The 15,973-nt window shown below is 44.5% G+C and overlaps 1 protein-coding gene across 1 annotated transcript in view; it reads right to left on the reverse strand.

Annotated features, from left to right (window-relative positions):
• Positions 1–1,439: 1,439 nt before the first annotated feature.
• Positions 1,440–15,973, reverse strand: part of PAH (phenylalanine hydroxylase) — a 71,454-nt gene continuing 56,920 nt past the window's right edge. The window contains exons 7-13 of the mRNA XM_082634617.1: positions 15,282–15,417; positions 14,146–14,215; positions 10,564–10,620; positions 8,112–8,207; positions 7,499–7,632; positions 4,417–4,532; positions 1,440–2,361 (exon numbers count right to left, since the gene is read on the reverse strand). Coding sequence (XP_082490743.1) covers positions 2,318–2,361; positions 4,417–4,532; positions 7,499–7,632; positions 8,112–8,207; positions 10,564–10,620; positions 14,146–14,215; positions 15,282–15,417 — 653 coding nt within the window. The 3' untranslated portion in view covers positions 1,440–2,317. The remainder of the gene's footprint in view (positions 2,362–4,416; positions 4,533–7,498; positions 7,633–8,111; positions 8,208–10,563; positions 10,621–14,145; positions 14,216–15,281; positions 15,418–15,973) is intronic.

The following is a 15,973-nucleotide window of genomic DNA, read 5'->3' on the forward strand; positions in this document are numbered from 1 at the left end:
TCCATCACTATAGCTTTTATATCCAGATAAAAAGTACTGAGTAACACATGAAAATTTCAGAGACTATATCTTCCATTCAGTGTGTAATTTCTTCCTGCCAAAATTACAACCTAAACCTAAGCTTTGACTTAGAACATACTAAATTATCTTCAGTAGGACTAAAACTCACTATAAAATAAAATATCCAGTCTAAAATACTATATAATATTTCAGTTCCAGAGTCAAGAAATTTTCTAATTTTCATTTAATGTAAAGAAACATTTATCAAAATAGTCCCTTTGCAGAGTGTTTGGGCACTAAAGGAACACCAGAGAAAAAGCCCACTTCCACTTTTAGAATCAGTGCTTGTCAGTGGGTTCTTCAAAGACATGAGGAAATAACATACAGACAAGAAAATCCCAGCTTCAAAGCAATGTAACCTTAGACACATTCAGACCAAATTGCTCTTTCCACCCTGCTGGCATACTTAGGCAGGTATTATTACACCCTATTAATACATTAGGGACAGTTGTTTAAAGACACATGTTAGCATGTGAAATGTATTTCAAGGCTGGAAGGGATCTTGAGTCATCCAGTTTAATGCCTCATTGTTAAACTGAGGTCCAAAGAGGGAAAGTGACTTATGCAAGGTGACCTAATTGGCAAGTGGCAGAACTGACCACCAGAAGTCAGGTTTTCTCAAACTTGATGTACCCAGTAGATTTGACTGAGCATAAAAGAATCGCTTGGAGTACTTAAAAACACAGGTCTCTGTGTCCCATCCCCAGATATTCTATTTGGGGAAGCTGGGATGGCACCTAGGATTTACTGTTGATGATGATACAACAGGTCTGAGAATCACACTTGAAGAAGTATTACAAAAATCCTTTAACTATTTCCAAAATAATATGGTAGAGTGGTGTGAAAATTTAAAGCAAAGTTTTTAAGGCATTGTTACTCTCCCCACTGTTTCTCATATTCGTGTGTTCATGTAAAGTGCACAACCAATAAAAGTAAACATCTGTTGACTTGACTTGGATTATCACAATGAGCCCCTGCGATGGGTTGGAAATCTGAGAATCTGATCATTCTTTCAACACAAGTTTATCCAGATAATATATTTCTAAGGGCAATGAGAGGACTATTTCATTCCAAGAAATATTTGAAACTACAAAATTGTGTAACCCCTAAAGTTTTTAAAACATAATTAAAATTCTCACATCTGTTGAAGATTTCATGTTTAATAATGCATTCCTCTATTCATTTAATGAATATTTACTGAATATCTACCAGCCAGGCTTTTAATTAACATCTATTGCATCTTAAGGGTCTTCAAAATGTCTCCAAAAACAGACTTGACAATCAACTGGAGAATGACACTGCACGTTGCAGGAGTTAGATGGGGAGTTCTACTACTCTCCACAGCAGCATTTATGATTACAGTAAAGCATACAGAAATATTTTGATTTTACACTTTGAACTTTAATATTTATAACTATTTTAATAGGCTCCTGAATTAAAGAAAATCTCCACAGGCAAAATAACAAAGCAGTAATTAGAATCATAGTTCCCTGAAATAGAAAATGACCTTTGCAACAGGAATAAAGACGCAGACATAGAGAATGGACTTGAGGACATGGGGAAGGGGAAGGGGAAGCTGGGATGAAGTGAGAGAGTGGCATGGACATATGCACACTACCAAATGTAAAATAGATAGCTAGTGGGAAGCAGCCGCATAGCACAGGGAGATCAACTCGGTGCTTTGTGACCACCTAGAAGGGTGGGATAGGGAGGGTAGGAGGGAGGCTCAAGAGGGAGGGTATATGGGGATATATGTATACATATAGCTGATTCACTTTGTTACACAGCAGCAACTAGCACAACATTGTAAAGTAATTATACTCCAATAAAGGTGTTAATTCAATTCTGACAGACTTGTGTTTCACAATGAGTGATATATACTCCTTTAGGAATTCTCTAGAGCAAATAACCAAAGTATTTAGGAAGGTTGAATGAAGCAGGTCCCGAATTTTCATTAACTCTGATGAAATGTGACAGGTTATTGATTTTTAACTCAACTGAGAGTATGGGATTATCATCTCTAAATCAAAGATGACCCCAAAAGATCTACCATTATGCTTTTGGGTATGTATTAACATGCTGTCATTTCAGATTATTTTGATTTATTTGTTGATCCTCCATCTTGTTCTAGAAAGGATTCAAGGCTGTTATTTTGAATTAAGGTTTGCTTTTCAGACTTTTTCAGATGAAATGAAAGAAGTAGTTGGATTTCCATCAACAGATTCTCAAGTTGATGGATCAGGTTCAGTGCATGGCTTCACTTTAATTTCTGGAGGGCACTGCAAAGGATTCCAACTTCACCTACAAAGAAAAACAAAGGAGCCACTCATACCATGAACAAACACCCTTCAAGTGTCCACAGTGTGTAAAACACTAGGCGATCAGTGGGGTGTGTGGATATACTAGGTACCACCGCAACCTTCAAGGAGCTGGCAGCTTAGTTAGGATGATAGGATTTGGGCTGTTATAGGCGATTCCAAGTTGTAGGAAGCACTAGAGCTATTAATGTAATTAGTTTCCCTTTTCCATAGGCTGTTTCTCGGGGAAAGAGTTAATCGTTTTCTCCCTAGGAAATCGCTAGCTGTTCTGTTTCTCTTTTACACGACCAACCATAGAGGCTTGCAAGGAGCTAAGCCACAGAACCTAAGCCACACAAACCCACTGTGTCAGAATCACCTGGGGCCTTATTACAAATACAAACTCCTGAGTCATATCACACATTCAGTGAATTTAGTCTGGGGATATGACTCAGGACTATTAATTTCTAACTAGCTCTCCAAGTGATTCTAAGGGACACTAGGTTTGAGAAGGCATGGTCTAAGCAGGTAAGTCAGCCTAGATTGCCAGACCACTGGACTAAGGAAGGTACAATGGAGTTGCTTCCATTCATGACATGTTCTCACATGCCAAGGGGCCACAGGGACATAGACTCTTCATAGAAGTGGAAGGGGCCTTGGAGACAGACCCGCCTCACTCCTTCCTAGATCCTGAGGAAAGTATAGAGGTGATGGGGCCTTATATTAGGTCACATAGCTCTAAGGACCCTTCAGTTCCTAAATTTGTTGTTCTGTGATTTTAAAAATTTCCTTATAAACAATAGCCTATGGAGTTATTTTTGCTTCCTCAGGGGAAATGAGAAAGAGAGAGAAAACAGCTATGGCCTGACCCTTCTATCTCACACCCCAGCCTCCAGAGCCCTTGGCTGGCCTCTTTGGTGAGCAGATCTGTTCCAGCCGAGTGTCCAAATGGTGTCTGTGGGGGAGAATCAGCCTTGGGCTTTTTCAAGATGGCTGATTGCAGGGGGCCATACCTAAGGAGGAATGACTATCATGGGCTAGCTCTATGTATTAGAAGTGGCCTCAGGCAACATAAGAGGGGTATGAGAGGGATACTTCAAGCCCACCTGCCCTTTTGGCCTTTGTTAGCATTGTTTGAGATAGAAACCTCCACTTGGCCTAGAGCTCCTCACTTTAGGCTTGATCCTTTGGTGGTTTTACCCATTTATTCAATAGCTCTTGAGTACCTAATATGATTTTTAGGAATAGGGCTAACTGCTAGGGGTCTGACGGCAAACCTGACATGGCCCTCTGCTCAGGTCTAGTTGGGGAGACAAGTAAACAATTACCAAATTATAAAAAATATAATGATAAATGCTCTGAGGGAGGGATCTGTGGGAATGCCAAGATGTAGGAGGGCCACCCAAACCAGTCGTCCTATCAGAAGAGATATCTATGAACGATTCAAAGATGAACTGGGGTTGGGACTGCTAAATGAGAGTGGTAAGGAGACTATTTTAAACAAGAACTGTATGGGCGAAGGCCAGGGCCCAGGGGAAAGCATGGTGGGTGTGGCTGGAGGGGAGTTTGAAGGTTAGAAAAAAATTGGGCGATGAACAAATAACACTGTGATTTTTTAAGAGCAGCTATGATAACATCCTCATTGTCCAGGAAGAATAAAAGGTCAATAGATGAGCTACTCTATGGTTGATAAAGTAGATAGAACCTATTCCTTAGGGGTTGGTATTCCAGGCAGAGCAAGATCCAGTGGACACTTAGAGAGAAAGAGGTGAAGATGCAAAGGAGAAAGAAGAATGTGGCAGCGACAAGCCAGAGTGGAAAAGTGGTGTGATGGTAGGAGGTGCGGTGGAATCTAGGAAGGTCAAAGGAGAAAGGACACGCAAGGCAATTCTGGCCTTTTTGCCAAGTTTTTCTCTTTCAGTAAATCAGTGGCTTCCCTGGAGATGCTCTTCTTCTTAGTTAAATATTTAATATATCTCTTATTGTTCCCATGGTGAAGGTAAGAAGACACAATCCTCTATTTATGGGAGAATGGCCTCAAAGGGTGTAAATTACTTACTATTGATGGAGTCAGCCAAAATCTTAAGTTGTTCGGTATTGTCCAAGACCTCAATCCTCTGGGCATAGGGGTCATAACGAACTGAGAAGGGCCGTGGGATTATAGCAGCAAAGTTCCTGAAACCAAACCCATAGATCTAAGTGAAGGGTACCGTTTGGGGAAAAATAATTTTAAAAGATTTTTCTGTTGCATTTCACATGGCTCTTGGTAGCACTGAAACCTCACTAGAACAGGGGCTTTAGAACCAGGCTGAGAAGTGAAATGGAACTTTAGTGAGGTCCTCTTAGGAAGCCTTTGTGTGCAGTAGGTGTGTCTTATGTGTATATACAAACACACTTTCGCACCTACCTCCAAAAAGTCAGAAGTAGCCTACCATAAAAGCACACAATACAATAAGGTCAAAATTTTTATCATGAAATAAAATAAGAAGAGTAAGTAAAATCCAGCCAAAAAGTGTTATAGAAAAAAAATGGATCAAGAGCCTCCTATGTCCCAAGAACTAGAGCAAGTCCTAACTGTGCTATACTCTTCACAACTAATATCACTAACTTAGTCTTCATAAAAACCTTAGGAGGAAGGTACCATTACTATTCCCATTTTACAGATGAGGATACTGAGGCTTGGGGAAGCTAAGTGACTACTGAGGTCATGCAGGCAATACATTAGAAGCTGGGGAAGGACACAGGTAGCCTGACTCTGGCCTGGGCCCTTCACGTCCATGCCTCCCCGATGCATCATTCCTGGGTCTGGGAGGAATGCACCATGAGGGCTTTATGAAACATAGGAAGCAACATCATTAAGAAGATATTCCCAAATGGCTTATAAAATGCAAAGACATCACAAATGATATTTCTAATTGGCTTCTGGTGAGAATAGAGGCTGCCGTACTGAGAAGACAGTTATAAGAAGACTGCTGGGCTTCAATCCTGCCTTTGCCAATCGCAGCCCTTGTGGCACAGGCAAGGGGCTCCTGTGCACCTCGGTTGCTTTATTCTTCCATAAAATTGGAACCTGAGCACTATGTGAGTGTTAGCTATTATCTTTTTTTAGTGACTGGGGATGCATGAAGAATAAATGGTTAAGTATCTCTCTCCCTCTCTTCTTTGAAAAGAGTTTTCTCAGCCCAGATGGTGACACAAACCAGATAGTACATACCTGTGACTTTCCTGCTCTTCACCTCTTCCCTCTTATTCCCATAGTGCACCTCATTTTTGCTTTGGCGAATCTACTTCTGCTCCACTGGAGCTACATCAACTGGGCTGTCAGTCTCAGGCCCAGTCCTCATCTGGCCAAGGAGTGGGTGTGTGACCAAACTCAGCCTCATCTCTGCTAGAACTAAATCTTGAAACTGAAAATGGTTGGCACTGGTTTCTTTTAGCTGGGATGCTCTGAGGGTATCCCAGAGATGCTCAGATCCCTTCCTTTTTGGAACCTTGTTCTTTAGAACTCTCATTGGCTCTTCGAGCCACCTCTCAGCAGATGGGAGCTTTTGTGGGTGTCTCCTTTGGGTCCTGGACACTAGCAGGTGGAACTTCAAAGACCTGAGAAGCCCATGTGCTGGCAAGGCCTTCCCTGCTGGCCTGGGGCTGATCACTTCCTGGGTTAGGGAGTCGTCTCCAGAAGGGCCTGTACATGTGGGATCCCAGTGTGACACAGCGGTTAAGAGTACTGGCTCTAAGCCCCACTGCCTGGGTCCAAACCCTGGGCCAGCCACTTACTAGCTGCATGACCTTGGGTGAGTTACTTACCCTTTCTATGTTTCTGCACCCCCATCTGCAAACTTTGTAGTCCTATTTGATGATTAAGGGAATTAATACCTGAAAAGCACTTAGAACAGTGTTTGGTACAAAATAGGTGCTAGGCATCTTACCTGTTACTACAATTACCTAGGTGGAATCATTCATGAATCCACTAAAATCCATAACCCTAAAGGGGCCCCAGGAATGGCAGAGTGGAACCTTTAGGGATAGAGGAAGACTAGGCTCCCAGTAAGGGTAGAAGTTTAGGAGAAAACTGGAAAAGAATGGCAGGAAGGACTTGAGGGCCCTGGAGACAGGGGGTAAAGGGAGTCATTTGGGGCCAAACAAAGTGCATATGTGGGCTAGCATTTTGCCTTTGCTTACCTAAGCCCAGTGCATTGAAAGCTGACATGCCCAGCTTCATAGGATCCCCGAGGCCTATATGCTTATTATCCATCACTGATAAGGTATAAAAAAAAGTGGTAGAAAATAGTATCATGGTTGCCCTGTGCTGGTAGACCCTCTGCCTGGCCTACCTCCTGCTGGGAGCACAGTGGCTCAAGCAGGTTGATGGCGGGGCCATCGTCGCGGAGGGCTGAGAGTCTTAGAGTCCTGGTACCACTCCATCAGCCTCTTGCTGAACTGCCTCTGAGACTGGCACGTTCGCTAATTCCTTACTGAGGGCCTACTATGTGTCAGGCGCTGTGCTAGGGTCAGGGAAAGAGCAGGAAAGAGAGAGGACCAAAATCCCTATCCTCGTGGACCTTAAATCATACAAGAGTTTAGACATTAATAAGTGCTAAGGAGAAAAATAAATCACAGAAGGGGACAAGGAGTGCTGGCGGGAAAGGGCTGGGTCGTGACTGTAAATAAGCTGGTTAGAGAAAGACACACAGAGAAGGTTAAATGCCGGTGAAGATTGGAAGGAGGGGAGGGGGCGAGTTATGCAAGTATCTGGGAGAATAAAGCGACAGGGACTTCTCCAGGTTAGAAGACTTCTAGCGCTGCTCGGTGGGGGGACCTCTGTGGCCGCCCTGTACACAGGAGAGTTTAGGTGTGGACTGGGTGGCGGCAATAAGCAAGGATCGGCTGGCAGCCTTGTCTGCAGGGCTCGGCACAGTTCAGCCAATAAGCTATGAAATAGGGTCCTGCGAAGGAAACAACTTCTCTCAACAGAGAGTGGAAAGAGACAAAGGTGGGGAGGCTGGGGAGATAACGCGGTCTGATGCACGCCCTTGCTGTAGTCATTGGAGTCCACTCTCCAGGCCACCCACAGGTCAGTGGCACTAGGACAAATCAGGAGGGTCCCAAGGGCTGTTGACCCACCTTGGTCATCACCTCACCTCACTTTCTCCTTGGCATCATTAAAACTCTCGGCCACGTAATACAGGGGCTGGAACTCCGTGATTGTGTACTGCTGAAGAGCGGTCTTCTCCAGTTCCAGAGGAAGGAGCTTCGGCTTGCCTGACAAGCAATACTGCAGGTCCCAGATGGAAAGTTTTCATGGTTAAACCAGGGCTGGTGGTCCCTGCCGCATCCCAGAGGCCATTGGTGCATCCCCTCCCATCTCATTCTGATTTCTTCCACACCCCAGCCCAAATGCAATAAACTAAATTATTATGCATATACTAGGTAACCTTTATAACTCATCTAAAGCCAGCAGTCAAGATAGAAAGGAGTATTTTACCCCAACCACATATTCTGGCATGTGTTTGCATATATCCCAATGTACAGTTCAACCTTGGGCTCAGGAGGCCCCTCTGCACTGGAGACCTACCTCTAACACCCACAGTCATGACCAAATCACAGCCACTGAGAGATCAATCGCTTGAGGAGAAGCCCACAGGTTGAATTTCAAAGTGAATACAAATGGGTTTCAACAGCACAAAGAGAAAAAGAATGGTCTGCTGCACCCACCACTTTCAGATCCATCCTTGGTTTCTGTTAGGGTCATACCTGTAATTCACCAAAGGATGACAGGAGCCCAGCACCATATGCCTTTATGGAGTCTCCTTGCTTGCAGAGCCCAAACTCCACAGTAAACCAGTAAATCTGAAATGGAATGTCAAGTTGAGAGCATACCTTAAGGAAGGGAAAGGCAACAGATGACCCAGGGCCAAGGACAGGACTGCCCAGGTGGGAGATTGTGCAGGTCTGTTCTCTGAATCAGCATGACCTGGGGTCATGGTTTTGTGCCCTATGTCTTACCCTATCCAGTTACCTGTTGAATCAAGAGTTGGCTGAATGCAAAATGTGATGGGATGCAGTGGTGGAGTACTGAGGAAGCCCCCAGAGGATACTCCCAGCAAGCAACTCTCTCTATGACAGGAACTCCTCCACCCCTTTTGCCTTCTTCTCCATGGCATCAACTAGAGTGAGATGCTCCCCTAAGTTGGTTGGAGTTACCAGACAATCCCATCAGGCTCCACAGGGGGAGGTAGGGGATTGGGTCATGATAGAATCAGTGAGGGGGCATCTTATCATCTGTGTGGCTGAACCACACTGACTCCATTTTGTCAGCTCCATCTAAGCCTGCAGTCCTAACCCCTCCCCTTTCTGCAAGACTGAGCTTTAGCCTATTCACAAGGAATGCACCAGACAAGTTCCTCATCTACGTTTACCCTTGCCTTCATCTGATATAAAAACTTCACCTGATATAAAAAATTTTACTGACGCAGATGGTTAATGGCTCACGAGGAATAATGGTCATGAGACGCCCTGAGGGGATGAAAAAACCCTGGCTCCTGACGGAGCAGACATGCTTCTCCCTTAGTCAGATTCTATCTTTAGCTTTGGCCCCTTTAAATCCCCCTGTACCCTTCTCGTGGCGCAGAGTGTGGCTGCAAATGCCTTTGGATCGTTGTCCACCTGGCCCTGCCTTTGTGTAAGTTACCCACAATAAACTTCATCATTGCATTTTATGGAGTTTCCTGCTTCCTTTTTTGGCCTCAAAGTTCCTTCTCAGTTCGGAGGTTATTATTTAATATCCCTACCATCCAACAATCTGTATTAAAACCCTGTCAGTCACTGCACTTATCCTCCCCAAAAACCAAATCCTTTTCTTTCAATAGCTCCCAGTGCAACGTGCCCTAGATAAATGGCCTGGGCAATAAGGTCCTGGAATTCTGGCACCACCCTACTGAATAGAGCCAAGAGAAAGCCAAGGCCCAGTTAGTGCTAGAGATCGTCACAGTCTTGGAGAATTAGGTGTGGGTTTCTAGTTAAGTCCGTTTATTGCACTAGAGAATGCTAAACCTGCGAAGGCTGTCAGAACTTAGTCTGGCCTCTGCACATACAGATGAGGAGTCTTTAGCCCAGAGAGGTCAAGCTACATGCATACAGTGGCACAGCATCTCAACGGCAGAGCAAGGACCCCAAGACTGTTTCCAGCTCAGTATATCAATAATAAGATTTTTTTTGGAGAAGCTATGTTGGTAATGAGTACTTTTATCATTGTTACAGCAAGTAACATGATGCTCTGCACTTGAGTTTCTTTTTTTCTTACAAGTGAGAGATTCTATCAAGCTCTGCAGTTTTCTTTGGAAGTTGCTTTTTGTATCACTACAGCATCTGGCATTTAAAAACTCACATTCACACAAATTTAACTCTTCAGACCCTCAAGACCCTCATGATATACTTTTGAGATGGGCAGAATATAAACGATTGTATCTATTTTTAGAGATGAGGAAGCAAAAGCCACTTGCCCAGGGTCTCAGAGCAGCTGGTCAGTGAGAAAGAATCTGGGAGTTTGGGGCCTTCTGATAAACTGAATTCATAAACTTCTAAACTGATACATCTTCATGATATATTTGCATTCATCTGCGGTCCCTAATTCCATTATAAAGTTTTATTTCTCATCTTCCCAGCTGAGCACATTATAAGAAATGTGGCTTAGAGGCTGGGGAGGGATGCACGCAAGTTGGAAAGGGGTCTGTAGGAAGGAAAGCCCTGCTGTGCAGAGTCACTGCCTCCATGGCTTCCATGTGATGAGTCACCACATCCACTGGGGAAGGAAGTGTTCAGTTAGAAGGGGAAAGCCCACTCCCTTTTCTACCTTGTGTCTGAGAAAGGAAAGATCTTAATGCTGGCTCCAGTGTAAAGGTAGAAAGTAAATATTCCCTCTTCAAAGCTGTGAATCCAGACTACTTCCCACCTACTTAAAGGAGTTCTCAAGGACTATCATTATAGCCTGTTGGTGTTTTCAAGACACTGTTTAAAATTAAATGTCTGCATACAGTTGATTTCACAATTGAACCATTAAGAAGTCAAAATGTGAAATGTCACTTGCACAAATGTAACCCAGGGCATTCTGATTTTTTTTCTGCAAATGACCTGGCTTTCAGGGAAGGAGCAAAGCTTCAAAGACCTGAGGCCCTGCCACCATCTACCAGGAAGAGAGAGAACTTACTGTTGCGAGTTTCTCCATGTACTCGTCCGGGGCACCCAGAGAGGCGAGGCCGATTTCCTGTAATTGTGGAGAAACAAGGTCACTGGCATGGCTGGGGTCTGCCTATCTTCAACCTTTACCCTCGGGTCCAACCTCAAACTTGACCACAGGAAAGGGATGGTGGTTAGATGCCTTGAGAAGGGTCCAGAGAGACTCTCATTGTTCTGTCAATCTTCCTTGACCACATTTCATAAAATCACAGATCTCTAGAATGGGGGAAGGCTTTATCCATCACTTGGTCCTTTGTATTCACTTTGCAAAAGAGAAAATGGAGGCACAGAGAAGGGAGACGACCTGCTCAAGGTCACACGATAGGTGGCATCTAAAGTTTCCTGTCCTGATTATTCTTCCATAGTCCAAGTGGAACATTCCTGGAGCACTAGATGAGACTTAATCATGTACCCTGAAGACACCACAGGAGACTTGCAGAGAAGTGCTTGACATCTGTCCAGGTATATACATAGCTGGAGAGTCTGAGATGTCATGGACCACCTCTCATCACAGCTCCAAATCCAGGATCCCCTAGTAGTCTCTGTCTCTTTTATAGCATTTGCTCCAGCCTACCTTGTATCAGACATACCATATATATGCAAATATATATGTTTCTTTCCTACTATATGCATTTATTCATTCCTACTATATGCATTTATTCATTCCAAAAATATTTATCAAATGCCTTCTATGTGGCAGGCAGTGTACCAAATGATAAAGATCCTTGAACTTGTAAATAGTGTCTAAGCGGATAGCGAAAGACAGTAATAATAAGCATATACATAGGTATGTTACAAGGTGGCAAGTTCTTTGGAAAGAAGAAACAAAAGGAGGAAGGGACAAGGGGGATCCGGAGTACCAGGAAAGCGGGGGTGGGGTGCGGAGGCTGGGATTTTAAATAAGCTTCCAGGGTAAGCATCATTGGGAAGGTGATATCTGAGCAAAGACTTGATGGAAGAGAGATTGTTGGCATTGCTGATATTTGAGGGAAGAGCATTGTGTAGGCCAAGTGTGCAGCCCGTGAAAAAGCTCGTGAAGGAGGGGCAATGTCGGTTGGTTCAAATAACGGGGAAGGACCACTGTGGCTAGAGCAAAGTAAGTGGTAGGGGTGACAGCAAAGAGGGATCTGCAGCTCAATCATGTAGGAATTTCTTGGCTGTTTTAGGGCTTAGGATTCTCCTCTCAACAAAATGGGGAGCCAAGGCAGGGTTTTGAACAGAAGGGTGGCAAGATCTGATTTGTGCCATCAAAGATTCACTCTGACTGCTGTGTGAGAACTGACTGTAGGGGGTCAAGTGTAGAGGCCTAAAGACCAGTTAGGAGGCTACTGCAGTCACCAGCATGAGAAGCGATAGGGCTGAGATGAAATTCGGAGCAGTGGACGTGATGGGCAATGGTCAGACTCTACATATTTTGGAGGTAAAACACAGAATTTTATGCAAGATTGATTGTGGGGTATGTCCGAGAGGAGTCAATAATGCTTTAGGTTTGAGCAACTGGAAGGATGGAGTTGCCATGAACTAATTCAGGGAGAGCTGTGGGTGGAGAAGGTTTGAGTGGGAAGATCAGGAATTCCACTTTGGACAGGATGAATAGAGATGTCCATTGGACATCCAAGCAGAGATATTGAGTAGTTGGTTGGATATGTAAGCCTCAGTTTTGGGATTGAAGTCTGGGCTAGATATATAAATGTGTTCATCATCAGAGTGGAGATGGTACTTAAAGCAGACAGAGAGAAGGACCAAGGACCGGGCCCACTTGGAAGCAAGAGGCTACATGGTCTTCATCTCTGTATCCCTCCCTGGCCAAGCCCATTACATGCAAAGAAAATGCTGTCTGATTTAGAGTGAATCAAATTCAGACACTGACTTAGCCTGGCTCCACTCTCCTGCCGCTTCCCCATCTGTGTTCCATCCACCCAGCTCAGACATGCCACGGTCCTGAATGGAACAGAAGTCATAGACAAATGCAAGGTTGAAAGGGTGCCCTGTTCTCATAGTCACCATTCTTTGTGAGCCCCTATCTTGCCTAAAACAAGAGGTCCAAAGTGCTTCATCCCCACTCCATCCTGCACTCCAGTGTCCTGCTTTTAGATCAAAAAGGAATATGCTCAGGGAACTCAAAATGACTCCCTGCCTTGGAACTGTCCAGGTCAAAGTTGGAACCGTGAACACTGATGACCCAGTAGCTGACTCTGGTAATTGTCCTGTCTTCTGTGGGGAGTCCCCAAAATGGAACCGGCTTGGGGAGAATGGCCACTTAGCCTCTGATTGGGCAGAATAACCTCTGGTGATAAGAATTAAAAGTTCTTATTCCCCGAGGAAGAAACTGATCCTCCTTTGGCCATATGAACAAATCCTGGTTTGAAAGCTATCCCAAGCAATCAATGACATCTTAGCAGCAGCAATCACACTTCTGAAAGTCAGCTGGTCGGCAAATAGCCCCAGTCCCATGGTGACACTTCCACAGTTAAAGTTCACCTAATTTCTAAACACTCCCACTTCTAAAAGTCCAACAATCTCTGAACTTCACAATCCCCCGAAACCCACATAAAAGCAATCATTGTCTTTGTTTAAAGAGGCGGTGTCTAACAAGTGCAGTTTTCCCTTGGTTAGCAAGCAGGTAATTCTGCTTTCTGTTTGTTAGTTTGTTTCAGCTACTCAGTGGTAGCCTCTTCATTCAAGAGTGCAAATAGGTATTTCTTTCTGCTGAGGGGAAATGCTGGTGAAATTCACACACACGTGGCCCAGCCTTTGCTCATGGGCCATTCCATTTGATCCTTATTCTTCCTTGTGAGGAAGAAGACTGGCAGGAAGGGCTTTTATTGGTCCACATCTCTGTGACCTAGGCACAGGGTGGCCTGGCAATGTGCCCCCCAGCAGCACCATTCAACTCTCCCCTGATCGCAGCTACCCAGTCATGGTTTAAGGCTGCCTCTCAGTGCAAGGAGAGAATTACTAGGATCCTTTCATTCATCCAAAAAGCATTTTCGAGCCTGCTCACCACTGTGCTAGATGAATCAAAGCTTAGCCTGCTGCTTTGATGATGGTGACGAGGCAACTGGCTCTTTATTTTTTGTCAGCTATGAGTCAGGCTATTGGCATGGGATTCTTGTCAAATGCCATCTTACTTAATTAAGGTATATACAAAACTGACTGCTTGACAGGGTAGAAAGTGGCAAAGGCCCTAAAGAGGATGGGAAAAAATGCCCAGAGAACTTGGAAGACGGTAAGGTTACTTCTGCATGGGGATCAGGGAGGTTTTCACGGATGAAAAGGCTCTTAAACTACACCTGGTAGGACAAGTGAGATTAGCTAAGTCAATAACACACAATTCAGAGGATGACTGAGCCACCAATTCCATGCTGTGGTCCCTGGGATTGGCAATTGGCCAGCTCCATGGGACCACATACCCATCTGTGATGGGATCACAGAACTGTACCTGGTTTCTACCCTTGCAGAGGACATGAAGGCCCCCCCATGGATTCAATTTATCTTGAGCAGTTCAGGTCTCACCCCTGTAAGTAGAGGGCTAGAGAGATCCGTTCCTCACCTGCGAAAACTGGGCAAAGCTGCGATCTGAAAACAAGGGTACATGTCCCAACAGCTCATGGCAGATGTCACTGAAAAACAGAAAGCACAGAGCTTGGAGGGGAGGAGGGTTTTAAGCCATGACAGACTCAGTCTTTCTACATGAGGAATGGGTGGAAGAAAGGAAGCAACTCATTCGGTCTTACAAACTCATTCCTAAGAATAAGTGGTGTGTAAAGCTTGGGATCAGTTGAGACAAGGTACAAGAGAAAAGGGAGAAGGCGAAAGAAAAGTAAGGGACAGGGCAGGGCACGGCAGTCAGGGGTTCTTAGGTGTACGCCCAGTGGGATGCAGAACAAAAGAGGTGATATTCCTATGAGCATCCTCCCATACACCTCAGCGAGCTGTGGATCACAGACACTTCCCATCCCAAGTCTTCTCATTGGTATTGACATGCCGGGGCAGATACAATATGCTCAGTTAGTTATTCTTCATGGGAACTAAATAATAACAGTGATAATAATAATAATAACAGAGTCCTCTCTTATTCTGGAGAGGGCAGCCATTGGTCAGAGAAGAAAACTTAACATTTATTTAACACTTTCGGCACCAGGTTTATTAGGAACAGGTCTTTTCTGATTTATAGTAATGAACTTTGAGGGCTGGGAAAGATCATTTGGGGCACCCTGCTGGCTTTTCATATCAATTGCTTAAGTTCTATCTGACTAAGAAGATGGCTAAAAGCATGGTGGCCAGTCATTCACTACCTCCAGCCAAGACACAATCTAGGCAAAGAGAGATTAGAATCATCTAGGTGTGATTCAGGAATGAGGAGGTGTTGAGACAGCCTGGCCGTCGCTTGTTCCTGTTCCCCTTGGGCACTTCACAGCTCTGACTTCTACCCTCTCTTTGGAATTTGAATGTGAGCTCTCATTCTCTCATTCAGAGGAGATCTGAACCTTTGAGTCACAAGATACCTAAATCTCCGATCAGTACGATCTATTCAGACAGAGAAAATCCCCAGAAGAGATGAATTTCCCTTGTCATACTGTCATCATCCAGGCAACTGGTCCCATGGACCAGCCCACAGTGTACCTGGAGCAGGGAGAGATGGCACCCACTGTGGCTGGCAACTGACAGCAGAAGGACAATACTCACGGTTCAGGTGTATACATGGGCTTGGACCCATGTCTGATGTACTGGGTGCAGTGGAAGACACGAAAGGCCAGGCCACCCAAGAAATCCCGAGAGGAAAGCAGGCCAGCCACAGGTCGGAGGCGGAAACCAGTACAAGCTGGGAAGCAAAGGAGAAAGAAAACTGAAAACCCATTACAGGGAGCCAAAAGGGCCTGAAGACCTTTAGGGAGGGAACCAGTACACTCAACTGTCCAGGAGCATGGGTGTTGATGCCAAGCAGACTTGGCTTCAAATCTATGCCCCAGTACTTTCTAGCTGGGTAATCTGAGTCAAGTAGTTTCACTTCTCTGAGCCTCAGTTTTCTCATCTGCAAAATGTGGGTAGATACTTCTTAGGGTTATTCTGAGAATCAGAAGAGCTAATAAATAGAAAATACTTAAAAGCCTAGCACATTGGAAACATCCAATAAATTTAGCTTTCATTATTGTTTGTTAGGGTGGAACGCTTATTCCCTACTTCTCATGTTTCCAGAGTGGGGAGGGAATTTTCACTCTACTTCCCAAGACGGAAAAGTATGAAAGGAGCACTTCTAGCTTTTCTATATGTGCTTCACACAGGACACCCCATGAGGAACAGTGACTTCTCTGATTGAAGGGTTTGAGAAGAGGAAATGAATATTCTCAATTTAACCCTCTCTGCCCTTTCTCTCTTCA

The sequence above is a fragment of the Mesoplodon mirus genome (assembly GCF_964341445.2).
Source record: "Mesoplodon mirus genome assembly, chromosome: 11".
Classification (NCBI taxonomy): Eukaryota; Metazoa; Chordata; class Mammalia; order Artiodactyla; family Ziphiidae; genus Mesoplodon; species Mesoplodon mirus.